This window comes from Antrostomus carolinensis, unplaced genomic scaffold (genome assembly GCF_000700745.2).
Source record: "Antrostomus carolinensis isolate BGI_N321 unplaced genomic scaffold, ASM70074v2 scaffold22462, whole genome shotgun sequence".
NCBI classification, from domain to species: domain Eukaryota; kingdom Metazoa; phylum Chordata; class Aves; order Caprimulgiformes; family Caprimulgidae; genus Antrostomus; species Antrostomus carolinensis.
The window spans coordinates 1,639-18,107 of NW_010301965.1; the positions used below are offsets into that span (position 1 = coordinate 1,639).

Genomic DNA, 16,469 nt, shown 5'->3' on the forward strand with positions numbered 1-16,469 from the left:
TTTGGTTTGATTTTACTTGGGAACTGGCTTCCTCTGCCAGCAGCTCAAGTGAAGTGATCCAAGTCATCCTACAGCCAACAGAGTCACTGGTCTGCAGCCAGAGGGGCACCAGGGACAGGCAGCTGGAGGGGGCAGGGGAGCTGCTCCGTTGGGGAGCTGCCTGCACGTAGACTGGATCAAACATAACACGGAACTGCACTTTGGCAACCTTTCAGAGGTGTCCAAATGACCAGGGAGCAAAGTCTCATTAGTTTTCAATTTTAAAGACAAATACAAGAAAATCTTTACAAAGATAGACTCACATGCAGAAAAATTTAGAGGGTTCAGTGTTGGGAGATCAGGGGCAGCAAGAGTCTGCAAAGCCTTTGTAGATTGGGCTGCAGGGCATAGATCACATGGGGGGAGGACTAGCCATGCTTCGGCCACTTCCCAGCCTCATCCTGCAGAGACAACACAGCCACAGAGGTGCACCTTCTATGTTTATTGAATGCAGAAGAATGACCCAACTGGAAAACACTCTGGCTCTCTCCACTTTCTGGACATAACCATGTTTTACTTACTGCCAGCAGAGTTCTCACAATCAACCCCCTTTTGCTGTGGCAGCAGCACCCAGGGGACTGTGAGGACCCCTGCGTGTCAGGTCCTTACACGCTCACAATCACGCTCTCTTCCTTGCACGACCAAGCTGCATTGGGAAGCAGACATAGCTAAGAGAGAAGAGGATGCAGCCCTAAATGCTAGACGCTGTGCTCCTGGGACTGCTGCTGCCTCCGTGGGGAGAGGTGTTTTGAAGGGATGAACTCCTGAAGGAACCAGATCCAGTACATGTCTGAACTCATTCAGTGCCTGAACCGGGAGAGCTTGGGAGAACGGCTCGCCTGGTGGTACCGCTGATACCCCTCGGACGTGGCTGGGAGCAGCAAGAGGCTGCTCCGCGAATCCTTCTGGCAGAGGGCCATGGCCTCCTTGTAATTTATCTTCTCTTTAGTGACAGGGTCAATGAGATCTTTTTCATAGTTGGACTCATCCTGGAGCCTGTTGGCCAGGTCGCCTGTTATCATCCCTGTCTGGGCAGCTTCCAGCACAGGGATGCGACCAGTTTTCTTGGGATCAATGAGCCCTCCAGTTAGGTGCTGGACCTCAAGATAAGGGAAAGCGCTGTCTTTGGTCATCCATCCCTTCTGAACTGCTTCCCCCACAGACAGCCTTCGCTTGGTCACTGGGTCCTCAATCCCTGTGAAAGCTTTCTGGGCATTGAGCAGTCTCTGCATGTAGGTCCTGTCAATCAGCCCCCTCTCAATCGCCTTGTGGACTGAGAAACGGTCCCGAGAAATGAGATCTATGATGCCCCCCGTGGCAGCCTGGGCTTCCAGAAGCTTCTGAGCTGTCATGGGATCAAGCAGCTTCTTTGCAACAGCAGTATTGATGTTGTACTTGGTGTCAGTGGTGGTGTCATACACCCCAGCTATGGGGGATGCGTCATCACAGAAGGCCTTCTGCGAGGTTGTTGGGAAGAAGCTTTGGGTTTGGTGGGTGGTGGGTGATGAGACTGGGGATTTGGAGATGATGGAGCCAATGGAGAGGGATGGAGGAGGCTTGGATTCCCCAGCCACCAGCAAGGCAAATTCAGAGATGGGAATCTTGCCATCCCGATACAGCTGGTACTCCTCCTTTGTGATCCTCCGCAGCTTTAGTGCATCATCAATGGAGTACTGCTTCCCACTTTTCTTGTCAAGGAGAACTGAGACTTCCCCGTTTGGGCCAAGGGTGGTGACTTCCTCCCAGTCACACTCCAGCTCTTGCAGCTGGATGTACTGGCCTCTGTCTATGATACCTCTTTTATAGGCCTCGTAAGGGGACATATCCTTCCCTGTCTCAGGGTCCAATATAGAGATCTTGGTGGAGAGGTTTGTCTCTCTCATCTGGGTCTCATGATTGATTTCTTCCCGGTTGATCTTTGACTGGAGATCTCGAATGAACCTCTCCTTGTTGTAGATCTGGTCCTTCTCCCTAAGGATGTCTGCCTCCAGCAGGGAAAACTCGTGTTCCAGCTGCTTCTTTTTCTGCCTGTCGTTCTCAGTCCGTTGGTTGAGCAGTTTGGACTCCTCCCGAAGGAAGAGGACTTTCTGCTGCTTCTGCCTCTCCAGCTCCCGCAGTTCACTCTCTAAGTTGGCTCTCTCCTGGATGGCCAGGTTCCTGGCTTTCTGCAGCTCCATCTCTTCGCGAGCCCATGTCCTCTTCATGCCTTCTGCTCTCTCTATCTTCTCCCTGAGCCGCCGTACCTCCTCTTCTGCCTTTTGTTTGGCCCCTCTCTCCCTGTTCAGCAGCTCCCAGATGCGTGCACGTTCATTCTCCAGCGCTCTATCCTTTTCCACTCGAATCACCTCCTTGTAGATGGTCTTCTCTTGGGATTTTGTTTTCTGCAGGACATCAACTTGCATCTGCAGGTTCTTGCATTCTCTCTGCAAGTTCAGCACCTCCATCTTCTCACGGTCCAGCTCCAAGCGCAGGTTGCTGGCAGACTGTTCAAGGACTGGATCCTTCTCCAACTTGACCACTTCTTCCATAATGATTTTTTCTTGCACTGGGGCTGGGCTCTCCTCCAGCTCCTTTATTCTCAATGTAATTTGTCTCATCTCCTTCTCCAGTGCAAGCCTCTTGCTTCGATCCTCCTGAAAATTAAGCAACTTCTCTTGCTCTTCTACCAGTGCACGAACCTGCTGTACGTCACGTTCCAGACGACGCCTGTTGCTCACCTCCTCGTCCAGACTCCGTCTCAGCCTGTTGTGCTCATCTCGGAGCTTGGGATCCTTTTGAGTCAGTATCACCTCTTGGACAATTACCTTTTCCTCTGGCTTCCTCCTCTCCAGTAACATGTATTTATTCTGCAAGTCATAGATTGCATCCTCTGCAGCTCTCCTCTTTTGAGACATGTTACGCACCTCTTGACGGAGGCGATCAGCTTCTTTTTCCAAGAGTGGATCATTCTCATATCGGATGACTTCCTTGTTGACCAGCTTGGTTTCCACCTTGGATCTCTCCCTCTTCCATTCATCCCTTTCACCCTGCAGCCTAATGAGCTGCTCTTGGGTCCTGCCATTGGTGTTCACTAGTTCATTGAGCTGTTGTTTCAACCGGTCAATTTCTCTAAGAATCTCTGGACTCTTCTCATGTTTTACCACCTCCTCTATAACCTCCTTAAGCTCCACCACTGGTTTCTGTGACCTGAGGACATTGAGCTCTGCTAAGGCCTCTTCCACTTCACTGTCGATCTTTGTCCTTTTCAGAGTAACTTCCTGCAGCTCCCTTTTCAGGTGTGCAATTTGCTGCTCCGTTTCAGGATCCACCAAGAAAATCTCATGGACCCTCTCTTTAACCTCTATCCTTGGTTTTTGCTTCTCTGCAATACTATACTGGCTCTGCAGCTCTCCCAGCTCACCTGTAAGCATCAAGTTCTTGCTCCTTTCTTCTTCAATCAGAGCCTTAAGCTTGGAAGACTCTCTCAATAACTCTGGGTCCTGCTCCACCTGCTTCACCTCCTTAACAATAATTTTGGGTTCTGCTGTTTCAATTAGTCTTTCCACCTCCTCAATCTTGTTCTTTACCTTCACTATTGCTTCTTCTGCAGACTTCCTCTTGAAAGATTCCTCATCAATTTGTAGCTGCAGAGTCCTAACGGACTTCAGCATTTCTGGGTTTTTCTCCAGTTTGATCAGCTCCTTCACCACCACTTTCTCTCGGATATTGGGCTGCTTTTGCTCAAGCATGTGCAGCTCCCTCTTATGCTGCTCAAGTTCGGAAGCAGTGGCCAAGCTTTCCTCCTGGAGACGTTTGATTTCCTGACGAAGACTGGCTGCTTGGCTATCCAGGCTGGGATCTTTCTCAATTTTTGTGATCTCTTTGGTGAGGAGTTGGGCAGGAATGACCTTCTTCTCACTCTCCATCTGGGCAAGCTTCCTGCTCATCACTTCAATGTTTTCTTGCAGGCTCTGCCTCTTTTTGCCTTCCTCTTCAATCTGCTGTGCCATCTTAGACAGGCTGCTCTCCACCTGTGGGTCTCTGTAATATTCTATCACCTCCTTTTCTTCCACTCTTTCAATTGGTTTCTGAGTCTTCAACATTAGCAGCTTGTTTCTGTGTTCCTCCAGATCCTCTTCAATCTTGGCCACTTTCCTCCTTTCCTCCTCCACCTGTGATTTCAACCCCTCAGATTCCCTCTTTGTTGTGGCTTTGTTTTCACATTGCTGGGCTTGCTCACATACAGCTTCAATGTCCTCATGCACTTCCTTCTACAAGGGAAAAAACAAAAAAGAATTTTAAAAACCAGCAGGGAAACCAAGTCACTCTTTGATTCTGGTGCAGAGACCTTTTCCATGACAAGGAAAGGAGACAGAACTGATACACAATCCCCAGGGAGCCTTCAAATAAGGCTGCTTGTAAACAGTAAATGAGGACACATTCCCACCACCTCAAACAACCGACTTGGTGTGTCTTCCCCTTGTCAGGGAGGTGCTGCAGCAGCCCACAAAGGTACTTGGTGCTGCCTTCTTGTATCTGCAGCTGAGGGAGGGCAGCATGGTCAGTCCCTGCAGCGCAGCTGGTTCATGGTAGCATCACAGAGCACCCCAGTTTAATCTCTTATCCTTCCTAAGCACGCTGAAAGTCATCCAGAGACCTTTCCTACAGGTGAATCAAGCCCTAAAAAGGCATGAAAGTATTTTTAAGTCTTTCCAGAAGGTTGAAAGCACTAAATTCCAACGACATCCACAGATGCATCTGAAATCCTCAGTCTGTGAATGTTAATTAGACACAGCTGAGAACAGGACTTAAAAGTCCTAATCTTATTTTCTAACATAAACTACAGCTTCAGTAGTGTTGAGGGCCCACAGAAGTGATGAATGGCAAAGTCAGTGAAACTGTGGTTACTCGTGGTCTTTTTCTCACAGGGGTTTCCATTCCTGTCCTTCCTCACACCTGGATGTGGAGATCTGGGGCAGGGTGGGGGGATCCCAGGCTCAGCAGATTGCTGATAGCTTTGGAAAGATTATTTCAGACCTCAGTCTAGAGTACCCCAGTCTTGCCATGAGCTGTTAGCTGGTACCTTCTCAACAATCTTCTTGGCAAACTCCAGCCGGCTGAGCTGCTGTTTATTTTCTGCTGCCAACTCCATGTAGAGCTTGGTTACATCATTTTCCTGAAAAATAAACAGCAGTGAGAGCCTCGTCCCCCTCATCCTACCACAGCTCTGTTGGATGGCACACTCTCCCACCCCTCCTTTCACCTGGATGCACTTTGTGTACTGCACTACTCCAAGGATTAGTGTCTTCACATCTGACTTTCTCTAGAGAAACTGAGACTCAGAGTCTAAATACTCATGTAGGAGATCCTGTCCCCTTAATTTGAATGCCTGTTAGTTGCCTACTAGCCTACACAGGGTCCAGACTTCCCAATTCCCCTTGGGCCACACATGGATGGCAGTTGGCAAATAGCCCGAGGTGATGCGAGGGAACAGGAGTGTAATTAGGAAAAGCACACAGGAGCTCTGGCTCAGTCCTGTTCCCAGGACCTGCTCACATGTTCTGCTCAGGTAGATGGAAGTCAGTCTTTAATGCACTACTAAAACAGGTCCTGAAATTTGGAGAAAGCGTGACACAACAAACACCATCCAGCAGTAATAGAAAGGTGGAAAATGACCCACTCTTTGCCATGCTTCTGCAGGGCTGAGACAAAGGTTTGAAGGCCTCCTCTAAACCCACTCCTAGGAAAAAACCATTGGATTCTTCTGGAAATAGAGCTGTTTCTACACAGATACCTGTTTTATATTTAAATACCAAGCCATACTCAAATGTCAAGGGAGATATGGCAAAACAGTAACAATCTACATTGTTATTGTTGATCGCAAATGCAGAAAATGCATAAATGAAAGGGTTTGGAGGAGGACATCAAATCCACCTACATCAAGGGATGGCTGTGCAAGCCCACACACCTACTCTGTAAGTTTTTTTCTTCACACACAATATAGTAAGGAAACATCATCAGAAATCTCAACCAAAGGTACCAGACACAACCCTAATCTGGATCTCACGAGCTGCTTTGCCCCAAAGACAAAGAGATTCCAGATGACGTTTGTCCTTCGGATTAGGACTGAGATCAGCTGCGGCTGTAAATGTGGATTAAGACCTTGCAGAGCACATGGGGCTTGGGTAAGGAGTTGGACAACAGTTTCCATGCCTTCATCTTATCATTTTACCTGGGCCTGGATGCTTTCTTGTAGAGGGGTCACACGCAGCCTCTTTGCAGCAGAGTCAGTCAGGGTAGGGTCCAGAGAAGAGCTGTATTTTCCTGCTTGGAGTTCATAGTCCTGTTCACAGCAGAAACAGAAGAATCAATCGGGATCTCTTGAGGGAGATACTAAGGGAGGACTACATGGGAAAAGCCAGACATACATTGAGGGTGGACTGCACGTTCCGGGATAGTCTGACCACTGCGTTCTTCTCGGGTTCCTTGCTTTTGATCTCCTCCACCAGCCTCTGCAGGAGAGACACATGATGTTAAGGACAGACTGAGATACAGCAATCCAGTGCAGGCAAGAGTGGTACTGAAGGAAAGGTGGGAAAAGGAGGACACAGAGGAAAGCCTCCTGGGCTTTAGAGGATCCCAGCAGCACTCTCACTGGCCCAGGACCTGCCTCACTGATTTGTCATGAGATAAATACCAGCCAACACAGAGACCTTCGCATCTCATCATCTGACCTAGTCAGCTTAGGATCTGCTCAAGGAGAGAAAGATGGAGGGCACAGATGCAACATCTCAGCCCAAGGTGCAATCTTTCAGGATCTGGGTGTGTCCTCTCCATGGAGAAGATATCCACCTAAGGTTGACTAGCATAGATGAGGACACCAGCACTGCAGATGAACACAGCAGGGCAAGATATGTCATCTGTGGGCTGCAATCCATTGTCTCCTTGTTCTAGTTGATTCACTGTGATGGGTGAAGCACACCCTAGGAGCTGGTTGGTATTCTACTGCACACCATTCACAAGGATATTACCCCATCCCTGTAATGTTACAGGTTATGACGCTTGCCCTGGAATTCACCTTCTGTGCTTGCAGCTTGTAATTGATCTGGCTTGGCCCATCAGTGGTCCTCACTTGGTGCTTGGGTAGGTTGTTCATCCAGAACATCAGGTTCTCATTGGAGTTTTGGAACTGCTGGTAGGTAAGGCTGATATTTCTGAGGGTCTTCTCTCTGCACAGCACAACGATGAACAGGAATATTAAGGGGAAGGGCAAAGATTCATGAGCAAGTTCCCCAAAAGACACTATAGTGAGAATCTCACAACAACAAACACCAAGGTAACAAAAATAAGAGGGTGACATCTGGTCCCCAAGTGTGGAGCACAACTCTGTGCACATCAGGTTTGCTACTGCAGCATGAACACAACTTGGGAGATGAGAGAAGGCAAAAGGCAGGGAAGCAGCAGCAGTGCCTCTGAGAAGTGTTAAGCACCAGGGTGTGTCTGGGTGGGGTTGCTGGGTCAGGCAGAGGCCAGCACTCAGATATTCAGTGCCTTCTGGCAGCTGCCTGGAAGCTCAAAGCCTGGGCTGTGCACAGGAAGGTGGCAACTGCACAGCAGGACAGACCTGGGCCCCAGTATTACAGCAGAGTGGTCAGGATCAGGGTCCTGCAATGAAGAACGTACTCTTGGGACTCTGACTAATGCTGGTCCATGTTAGCTAAGAGGAACAGCAGGATGACCATGAGCCAGCACTGTGCCCTTGTGGCCAGGAAGGCCAATGGCATCCTGGGGTGCATTAGAAGGGGTGTGGTGAGTAGGTCAAGAGAGGTTCTCCTCCCCCTCTACTCTGCCCTGGTGAGGCCACATCTGGAATATTGTGTCCAGTTCTGGGCCCCACAGTTCAGGAAGGACAGGGAACTGCTGGAGAGAGTCCAGCACAGAGCCACCAAGATGATGGAGTGGAGCATCTCCCTGCTGAGGAAAGGCTGAGGGAGCTGGGGCTCTTTAGCTTGGAGAAGAGGAGGCTGAGGGGAGACCTCATTAATGTTTATAAATATGTTAAGGGCAAATGTCAGGAGGATGGAGCCAGGCTCTTCTCAGTGATGCCCAATGGTAGGACAAGGGGCAATGGGTGTGAGCTGGAACACAGGAGGTTCCGCTTAAACTTGAGAAGAAACTTCTTTCCAGTGAGGGTGCCAGAGCCCTGGGACAGGCTGCCCAGGGAGGGTGTGGAGTCTCCTTCTCTGGAGACATTCAAGACCCGCCTGGACACCTTCCTGTGTGATCTCATTTAGGTTCCTGCTCTGGCAGGGGGATTGGGCTGGATGATCTTTCGAGGTCCCTTCCAATCCCTAATATTCTGTGTGATTCTGTGAACAGAGATGATACCATAGTTCCTCACCGTTGATCCAGCTGGTCTGCAATAGCATGGTAGCGATCATTGAGGAGCTGCACCTCCCGCTTCTGCCGGGTCAGGTCAGGGCAGTACTCCTGGAAGTTGTTCTGCACGGCGCTGCAGCTGTGCTCAGCATCCTTGAGTCCCCGGTTCAGCTTCAGCACACAGTTCTCTTGGGCCACCAGGTCCCGCTTCAGCTTCTACAGGAGAAAAGGACACCTCCAGGTTTGCACCAGTCAAGAAATACCCTTTTTAACACTGTTAGTAACTGTGCAGCACCTGGGGGCTAGTCAGGCTCTCCAAAATAGACACACACTGTGGAAGAGAGGTGGCAGTGAGACCTGTTCAATAGAGAAGGTGGGAAGCAAGGTGGATGCATGGAGCAGACAGGAGAAGTCTTGGGGAAGGCAAAAAGAGGTCACTGGGAGTCAAGGGTGAGAGTTAATGATGGGGCAGGGAGAATGGGAGCAGGAAAGAATAGAGATAGGTGCATGGCAGAGCAATGGAGGTTAGATGCTAAGAGGTTCATCATATACTTTAGGGACCCAAAGGTAGTCTGGGAGGGACAGAGCTGTTTGCTAGGTAGTGAGGTCAAGTCAGTCTGCAACACCAGCGTACAGCCTTCAAGGAACAAGTTCTCAGAAAGGCTTCATCGCTGGTGCCTTGAAGTGCTCAAATAAGCAAAGTCCAGCTCTGCCCACCATTGCCATCTGAGCTCAAAGATCTCCCTTCCCTAACAAATTGCCTGATGTTCTCCTACCAGCAGATCATTGGCCCGATCCTGCAGGGCATTGGGGGATGCAGGAACGATGCTGTCCTGAGCCAGCTTGGCCTCAAACGTGCTGATGATCTTGTCTGTGTTGTCAATCTGAGTCTCCAGGTTCAGGGCAGCTTTAGCCCTGGGGAAGGGAAAAATGACAGGACAAGGTTAGCTACAGAAGACCCCATTCTTCTCCTTTCTCCCTCTAATTTTGCATGTCTAAGCCTATTTAACATCAGAGCTTCCCCAGCATGGCAGAGAACAAGCAATATGCACTCACAGCCCTGTCATGCTGCCCAGAAGTCAGATGTTTAGCGTTTCACTGCACACAGCATAGCTGGGACACACACCCATTGCAGTGGAGTTCCCACAGTGGGGGGATATGACCAGAGATTACAATACAGGAACTCCTTCAGAGGTGCCTTTGATGACAGATGGAAGGTTTCCAACCTGCCCTGGGTCTAGATGGACCTCAATCGATGCCCACCACACACATTTTCGCTCATGCTTTTGTGTTGACACCTCTGTGCAAGGACTTCCCTCATCAGGTCTTGGCATCATCACTCACTTCTCGTTGTACAGGCTGGAGAGCATATTGACATCATTGTATTTGCTTCTGAGGGCATTCAGCGTGACAGGGAGCTGGGAAGCCGAGGTGCCGGTGGGTTTCTTGGAAAGGTAGGTCTCACACGCCTTCTGCAAGGCATCCTTGGCTGCCCCCAGGTTCTGAAGTTTCTTTGTTGTTTCCTGGCACAGCAGATGGGAGCAGAGTCACCCAACAGTCATAACAGTGCTGTTGCAAAAACGTGTCTCCCTCAGGGGCAGATTTTGCTGTGGGGCTAAGGGTGTGGTAGCCCTCTCAGAAGGTGCTGGCCCTTGGGGCACAGCCCCATCCAGACTATGGCTGTCTGGCAATGGCAGGATGTGGGAAAGAGACCAAAACAGACAAGAATGGAAGAAACCTACCTGCCCAAGTCCAGCCTTCTGCCAGGGCCAGATAAATACCCACAAATGAAGACATAACAACCTGAACCACTACAGGTCCAGACCTTATCCCAGAGGAAAGGAAAGGGTCTCCAGGGCACTGCTTCTTTTCCTGTCCCCCTCGCTTCTACCAGTCTGTACTCCCCAGCAGGTGAACCAAAGCTGGTCCTTGGATTAATTCCCTCTGTCTCGTGAGAGCATCCCCACAACAAGGCTAAGGACTCCCCAAGACTGGGGAGTGTCTGCTCCACAGCTCCTGAACAAGTGGATCATCTTGCTACAGAGCTGAGACAAGGGGAGAGACTGCATTTCTCTAAGGGTTTGGCTTAATCAGTCACATTTCAAGGGATCAAGCCAGCCCAAAACCCTTGCAACTGCAGCACAGGTTTCTCCTTTGAAGCACTGGCTGTCATCTCCTTTGTAATTCCTGTGTCAGTTCTGCTTTGGACCAAGGACACAGTGCTACCAAACTCATCCTGGTCCAACCTGCCCACAGCAGTACCCACCTGCTGGTGTTTGATCCTCTTGGCAAGGTCTTCTGTGGGGTCACTGTAGTTCACTGGAGACCTCACTCGGTTCAAGACCTCCTTCTCTACCTGGACCAGGTCCTTGCCCACACGATCCAGGCTACTGAGAAGCTCATCAGCTTGGGGATCATCCTGGACCATGGGGGGGCTCCTGGGCAGAGCTGGAGTGAGACACAGCTTAGGTTAAGCTCCAGTTCTCACCTGCCATCCCAGTTTTCTCCAAGGTCTCTAAAGCTCCAACTCCCTCTCATGACAGCCCTGCTGCAAAGCTCTGCCCTTTGCAGCACACAGGCTTCTCCTGAGCTTGGGGTTTTGATGCAACCATAGACAATTCAGTTAACATTTGTAATCCACAAAGCATCATGCACAGGTGTGTGCCTGTCCATGGCAAAGGCAAAGGAAAATGGTTTTAGCTCTGCCTTGGCCAGCCAGAGCTCAAGTCCAAAGGAGGGACAGAGGCAACCACATGCTGCTGTGCAGACACATCCCTGCTCAGCTTCACCGGGCACTTTTTGAACTGCAGCTGTGGGAGTAACACAGGGGTCAGGATTTAGCCCTGGCTACCTGCTTATTCCGCGGCCCCCAGCGAGGGAAGAGAACTGCAAGGAACTCAAATCCCAAAGAAGCTTTAGTTCAGGCTTGTGCATAGGCACGTCCCTCTGCAACCCTGAATACTCTGCAACTATTGATGGAGCTGGAGGTCAATCTCAGAGGTTTGAGAAGGGCAGAGTTCAAGTGAATTGCCCAAGATCACGCGCCCAGCTGCAGGTACCTCTGCCTGCCTGGATGGGTGCTCTGCTTCCAGCCAGGTCTGGGAGCTCTGCAAGGGAGGTGCATGGGCTTTGGGAAGGTTTAACCAACCAGCTGACATACCTTGTTGGCTGGGTTGGATCTGCTCCTTGTGGCTGCGTCTCAGCATGTTCTGAACTGCCGCTCGCTTCTGCTTCACAGTGTCCAGTTCCCCTTCCAGCCTGTGAGCAGAGAGAACCAGCATCAACCATCAGGGTGAGAAACCACTGTGCTGAGCAAGCCCCGACAGAGCCCAGCCCAGGAGCAGCTTTGTGCTCTGCCAGGGAAGGTGCTCCCAAAGGCAGGGACAGCCTGGGAGCTTGCAGCCTGTTGTAACTCAGAGATGTCCCTTGGGAAAGGGACAGCAGCAAAAGCAGCTGGTTGGTTTGAGCAGCTGGTTTCTCCCAGTGGAGCCAGTGTTTCCCAGCTCTCAACAGATGCTAACGGAGCTGGGAATTTATTTCATATCACTGCAGCACTTCATAGGAAGTGAGGACAAGTAGCTGCTTCTGTGGCTGCAGCCCTGGAAACACCAACTCTCATTTGTAAGGATGGTTCCCTTCTCATGAAACTAGAGCCAAAAGGACCAAAAAAAAAATCTCTGAGTGGGAGAAGACTGATGGAACCAGAGAGGAGAGGCCTTTGAAAGACCAGGCTAGTTCCCATCCCTGCTGTGGACTACTCCAGCTAAACACCATGCTCTAAAACCAGCAAGTCCCAGCTTGCCTGGCTGCTCTCAGCCAAGGGCTGACCCTCTGCAGGGCCAGGACATAGCTCCATGCAGAGGGACTGAATGGTGGGACACGATGGGAAATAAAACAGAGACAAATATTTGGCATGTAGGAAGGGAAGCAAACACTAGGAAATGAAACAAACTGCCAGATGTGGCCTGAAAAGGGGAAGAGTTTTTCAGGCAACACCTGCAGAGCTGTTATCCAGGAGGAGGTTACAACCTTTTTCTTTTCTGTTTTAAAACACACATGAAGCCCATAAATCCAAAGGATTCAGTAATGTGGGATGTATGAAGCGGGATACACACTCAGAAAGATCAACACAGTGCAGTAACCCCGGCCGTGTGACTGGGGCTCCCGTCAAAGACATGCCCAAGTAGCTCTGAATCTGGGCTGTGGGCTTTTCCGCAGGACTTGAGCAGCACTCATCTATCCAAACACCCGGGGACATGATTAAAAAGGTAATGCCAGAGCTCCCTGCACCACTGCCCCATCCTGTGGGAACCTCAGAAGCTGGCTGAGCAAACAGCAGTAGAGTACACAGTGGTTCAAGGAACATTTCTCAGTCTTCAGCTGGGGCTGGCGGAGAGGAGATCCCACAGATAACTCTGTCCTGTTTGGCAAGTCCCAAGCTCCAGACTGATTCTGCAATGAATTTAGTCAAACCTATGCAAGTCACATGTTTGGGTGAAGAAATCAAGCCTGACTGCCAGAAAACTCTTTAACAGGAAGGTCCATGCAGCATGCAGTGCTGTCGAGGAACAGCAGGAACCAGGACAAGATACTTGGGTGCAGGGAACAATCCCACTCCAGGGTGGATTTCGTACTGAACAGTCAAGAGGTCTGTTCCCAGCTGCTATTTCTCTGCAGCTGAGGCAGTCCTGCTGGCTATGACCTAAGAGCAAGTCTGAACATCTCTCTGGGTCAAGATCTCCACTGCAGACTCACCTATTGACCTTGTCTGTGGACTCGGGGTCTGGTGGAGGGATGGAGAAGCAAGCAGAAGGTGCCTCCTGGACCACACCAGTGCTGCTCTGCACCACCCACATCTCTGGGTTGCTGTTGTCCCTCAGAGTGTACTTGTCACCTCTTGTCAGCTGCACCTGGGGACAAAGACACAAAATCCAGTGAAAGGCTTGGCTTCCCAGTAGTAGGCCAGTTCCTCCCACCACGGAGCCAAGAACTGGAGCAAAGAAGAATCCAGCTGCCTGCCTCTTCTGAGGGTACTGCTAGTCAAGCTCTCACCTCTCCAGCATCCCAGTCACAGAGGGTGTCCAAGGTGATGGGCTGGGAGGGACGCATCCTGCGCAGTTTCAGTGGGCTGATCTCTTTGCTCCTTCTCTTCAGGTCACTGATGCTTTTCTCTGCCTGCTTCACCATCTTCTCCTCGTTCTAGACAAAACAGGGAAGACAGTGGTGAGCAGGCTTGGATGAGAAGGAAGGGGAGGCCACACTACAGTGGGTACACTGGTGCCAGTTGTCCATCCTGTGGTCACTGCTGGGATGGAGTTACCTCTGCAGGATTCAACTCAGATTCTTTTAACTCATCTGTTCTCCAGTCCCTTTCTGGAATGATTTGTCTCAGCCTAAGACTGGTGTCAGAGCCCTTGGGAAGTCATCAGCTTCTCAGCACAAGGTATTTTGAGAGCCAGGGTAGCCAGCCTAGAGAGCTGAAGCCAGGGGAAGTGAATTTCATCCTTTGGTTTTATTCTGTTTCCTTATAAACAATGAGAGAGATGCTGGGTGTACCCAGCGATCGCAGTGGGAATGGGCACCCTGCAGGTGTCTTTGGGAAACATGGATAACAAAATCCAACAAGGTGTTTGTGCTGAAGTAATGAATTATAGAATCACAGAACATCTCAAGTTGCAGAAGTGTCCCCATTTTTGACCTCTCCGTGTCCCTTCTTCCCCATTTTGTTATCAACACTCTTCTCGGTTTCCTTCTCTCACAGCAGATCTGCCCTTGAAGGCACAGCCTGAATTAACCTCAGGTGATCCCACACTGTCATATTAAATCTCCTGGAGAAGTTTTTCTTCTCAGAATCGGAACCTGCCGAGAGGTGGCCACATTCCAATGTCAGAAGGTACCAAGATCCTAGCGCCTCTTGGGAGCTATTTGTGTTGCATGCATGGGAAGATACTGTGTTGAAAATGTCCCCTCCTTCTCTCCCAGGCAAATGTTCCTTTCCTATCTGCATCTTGCCCCTGAGGTCAGGTTTCTTTATTCCCTCCCTCGCCCTTGGCTCATGACAGTGCTGAGGAGGTGGGAGGACCTTTCCCTGCTGCTTGGATGACAGCAGCTCACACTCTCTCTGAGCCCTCTAATCAAAGTGTCTCATGCTTAGGACAACATACAGCTCTTCCCCACGCTTCTCCTTTACTCTGATGGTGACCTGAGGCCTGGCTGTGTGTCACTGATGGGCAACAGTGCCTTCCACTTAAGGGCAGTTAATGACAAAACAAGGAGAAATGGGTTTAAGCTGAAAGAGGGGAGGTTTAGATGAGATATTAGGAAGAAGTTCTTCACTGTGAGGGTGGTGAGACACTGGAACAGGTTGCCCAAGGGAACTGTAGATGCCCCCTCCCTGGAAGTGTTCAAGGCCAGGCTGGATGAGGCTTTGAGCAACCTGGTCTAGTGGAAGGTGTCCCTGCTGATGGCAGGGGGGTTGGAACTGGATGAGCTTTAAGGTCCCTTCCAATCCTAACCATCCTATGATTCTATGATTCCCATGGGTCACTGCCCCACGGCATGAGCAGCGTGGACCTTCTGGGGCTACAGGGAGTCGGCACCCAGAGCACAACACTGCCACGGGCTTCCCTCTCCCTAGCACAGAGCTGGGGTGAGCTGTCCTGGTAGGCTTATTTACCCACCTCTTCCCCATCCCCACTGTTATTTATTTATTGGGAGGTTGTAAAATTTGGTCTGCCCCTTAGGTCCAGCCAGTGCCACTGGCCCTTGAAGACCTCACCTCCAGCTGAAGCAGCAGATCTGACACCACCCCAGGGCTCTCTTTGTTGAACTTGCTGTATTTGGTGTCCAGATCAGAGTTCATCTTCTTCAGAGAGCGGCTCACAGCCTCAGCATCATCCTGGAACTGGAGGTGTGGGTAGGAAAACAAGGATGGGAGGACATTGCTATCTCCAAGTCCAGTGGGGTCTCTCAGTTCCCAGCACCTCTCCCACAACCTGTCTGGGGCTCACAAGGCCCTACAGATGACCCTCCGAGCCTGTGCTTGGACAAGGACTCTCTATTGCTTGAGCCACAGGCAAATAATCCCAATCAACAGACAAGTCCCAGGTAAGGACAGCGAGCAAACCCTCCCCTTCTCCAAGCCAGCAGGGCTGATGAGACAAGCTGGGAGCCAGTCCCTCACCACAGCACTAAAGGACCGTGTTTTGAGGGGTGTTCCCCCAAAATACCCTGACTAGGTGCAAGCAAAGGACCTCTCATCCTCTCTCTTCCCAGCCTGCCCCTGCAGCCCCACGGCCCATGCTCTGCTCTTTGCTTTTTACCTTCTTATAGCTCTCCACGCTTTTCAGTTGACTCTCCTGGCAAATGCAGAGATTCAAGAAATTCTGCCACTCATTCTTCAAGGCTTCCTGGTGAGCCTGTGGTGGGACAGAGAACGACTCAGTGGGCTCCACATAGTTCTACCTCCCCCACCAGCAGTGTCCTTTCCTGAGAAGTCCCAAAGATCAGAGGAAGGGTAAAGACCATTGTTGGGCAGAGGCAAAACTATTGCCTGATGCTGAGCCTGAGCAAGCATTCTGCTCCACAGGGACCTGCCTCATACAGAGCAGACACTGTTTCTCAAGAGGTCTCAGCTCCAGTGGTGTGGGTGGCTGTGAGCCCACCTCAGCTTGCCACGGCATCTGCAGACTTGGAAATACAACCTTGGAGGTTGGCAGCTGGTTTCACCTGGAAGAGGTCATGCTGTGTCATAGCTGGAATTTCACAGCAGCATGAAGGTGGCTGCATTGACCACACATCTGAGCACCATACTGGGAGCTGGTCCTAGCACACAGCTGTTAGCCACTATCTCCTGGAGATTTCTGAAGGGGTGAAAACCCTGCACTGCCTCCAGCCTCCCCATAGGGCTGGAACAGGCAGAAAGATGCTGCAGTACAGTTGGTGCAGTGTGGGAGGAAAGAGTAACATAGCAGCTCTGCAGAAGAGGTGAAAAAGTCTCTTCCAACCTTTCTCCTGGTTCTTGATCCATAAATTATGGAAATCATTCTCATTCTTTCAAAGGGTTTAGGAGG

At 50.5% G+C, this 16,469-nt stretch overlaps 1 protein-coding gene across 1 annotated transcript in view; it reads right to left on the reverse strand.

Annotated features, from left to right (window-relative positions):
- Positions 1-839: 839 nt before the first annotated feature.
- Positions 840-16,469, reverse strand: part of EVPL (envoplakin) — a 26,156-nt gene continuing 10,526 nt past the window's right edge. Inside the window, exons 9-23 of the mRNA XM_010163673.1 lie at positions 16,283-16,292; positions 15,720-15,836; positions 15,176-15,301; positions 13,450-13,596; positions 13,153-13,307; positions 11,558-11,655; positions 10,664-10,845; positions 9,742-9,920; positions 9,174-9,312; positions 8,420-8,613; positions 7,097-7,247; positions 6,447-6,530; positions 6,251-6,361; positions 5,102-5,194; positions 840-4,289 (exon numbers count right to left, since the gene is read on the reverse strand). Coding sequence (XP_010161975.1) covers positions 840-4,289; positions 5,102-5,194; positions 6,251-6,361; positions 6,447-6,530; positions 7,097-7,247; positions 8,420-8,613; positions 9,174-9,312; positions 9,742-9,920; positions 10,664-10,845; positions 11,558-11,655; positions 13,153-13,307; positions 13,450-13,596; positions 15,176-15,301; positions 15,720-15,836; positions 16,283-16,292 — 5,236 coding nt within the window. The remainder of the gene's footprint in view (positions 4,290-5,101; positions 5,195-6,250; positions 6,362-6,446; positions 6,531-7,096; positions 7,248-8,419; positions 8,614-9,173; positions 9,313-9,741; positions 9,921-10,663; positions 10,846-11,557; positions 11,656-13,152; positions 13,308-13,449; positions 13,597-15,175; positions 15,302-15,719; positions 15,837-16,282; positions 16,293-16,469) is intronic.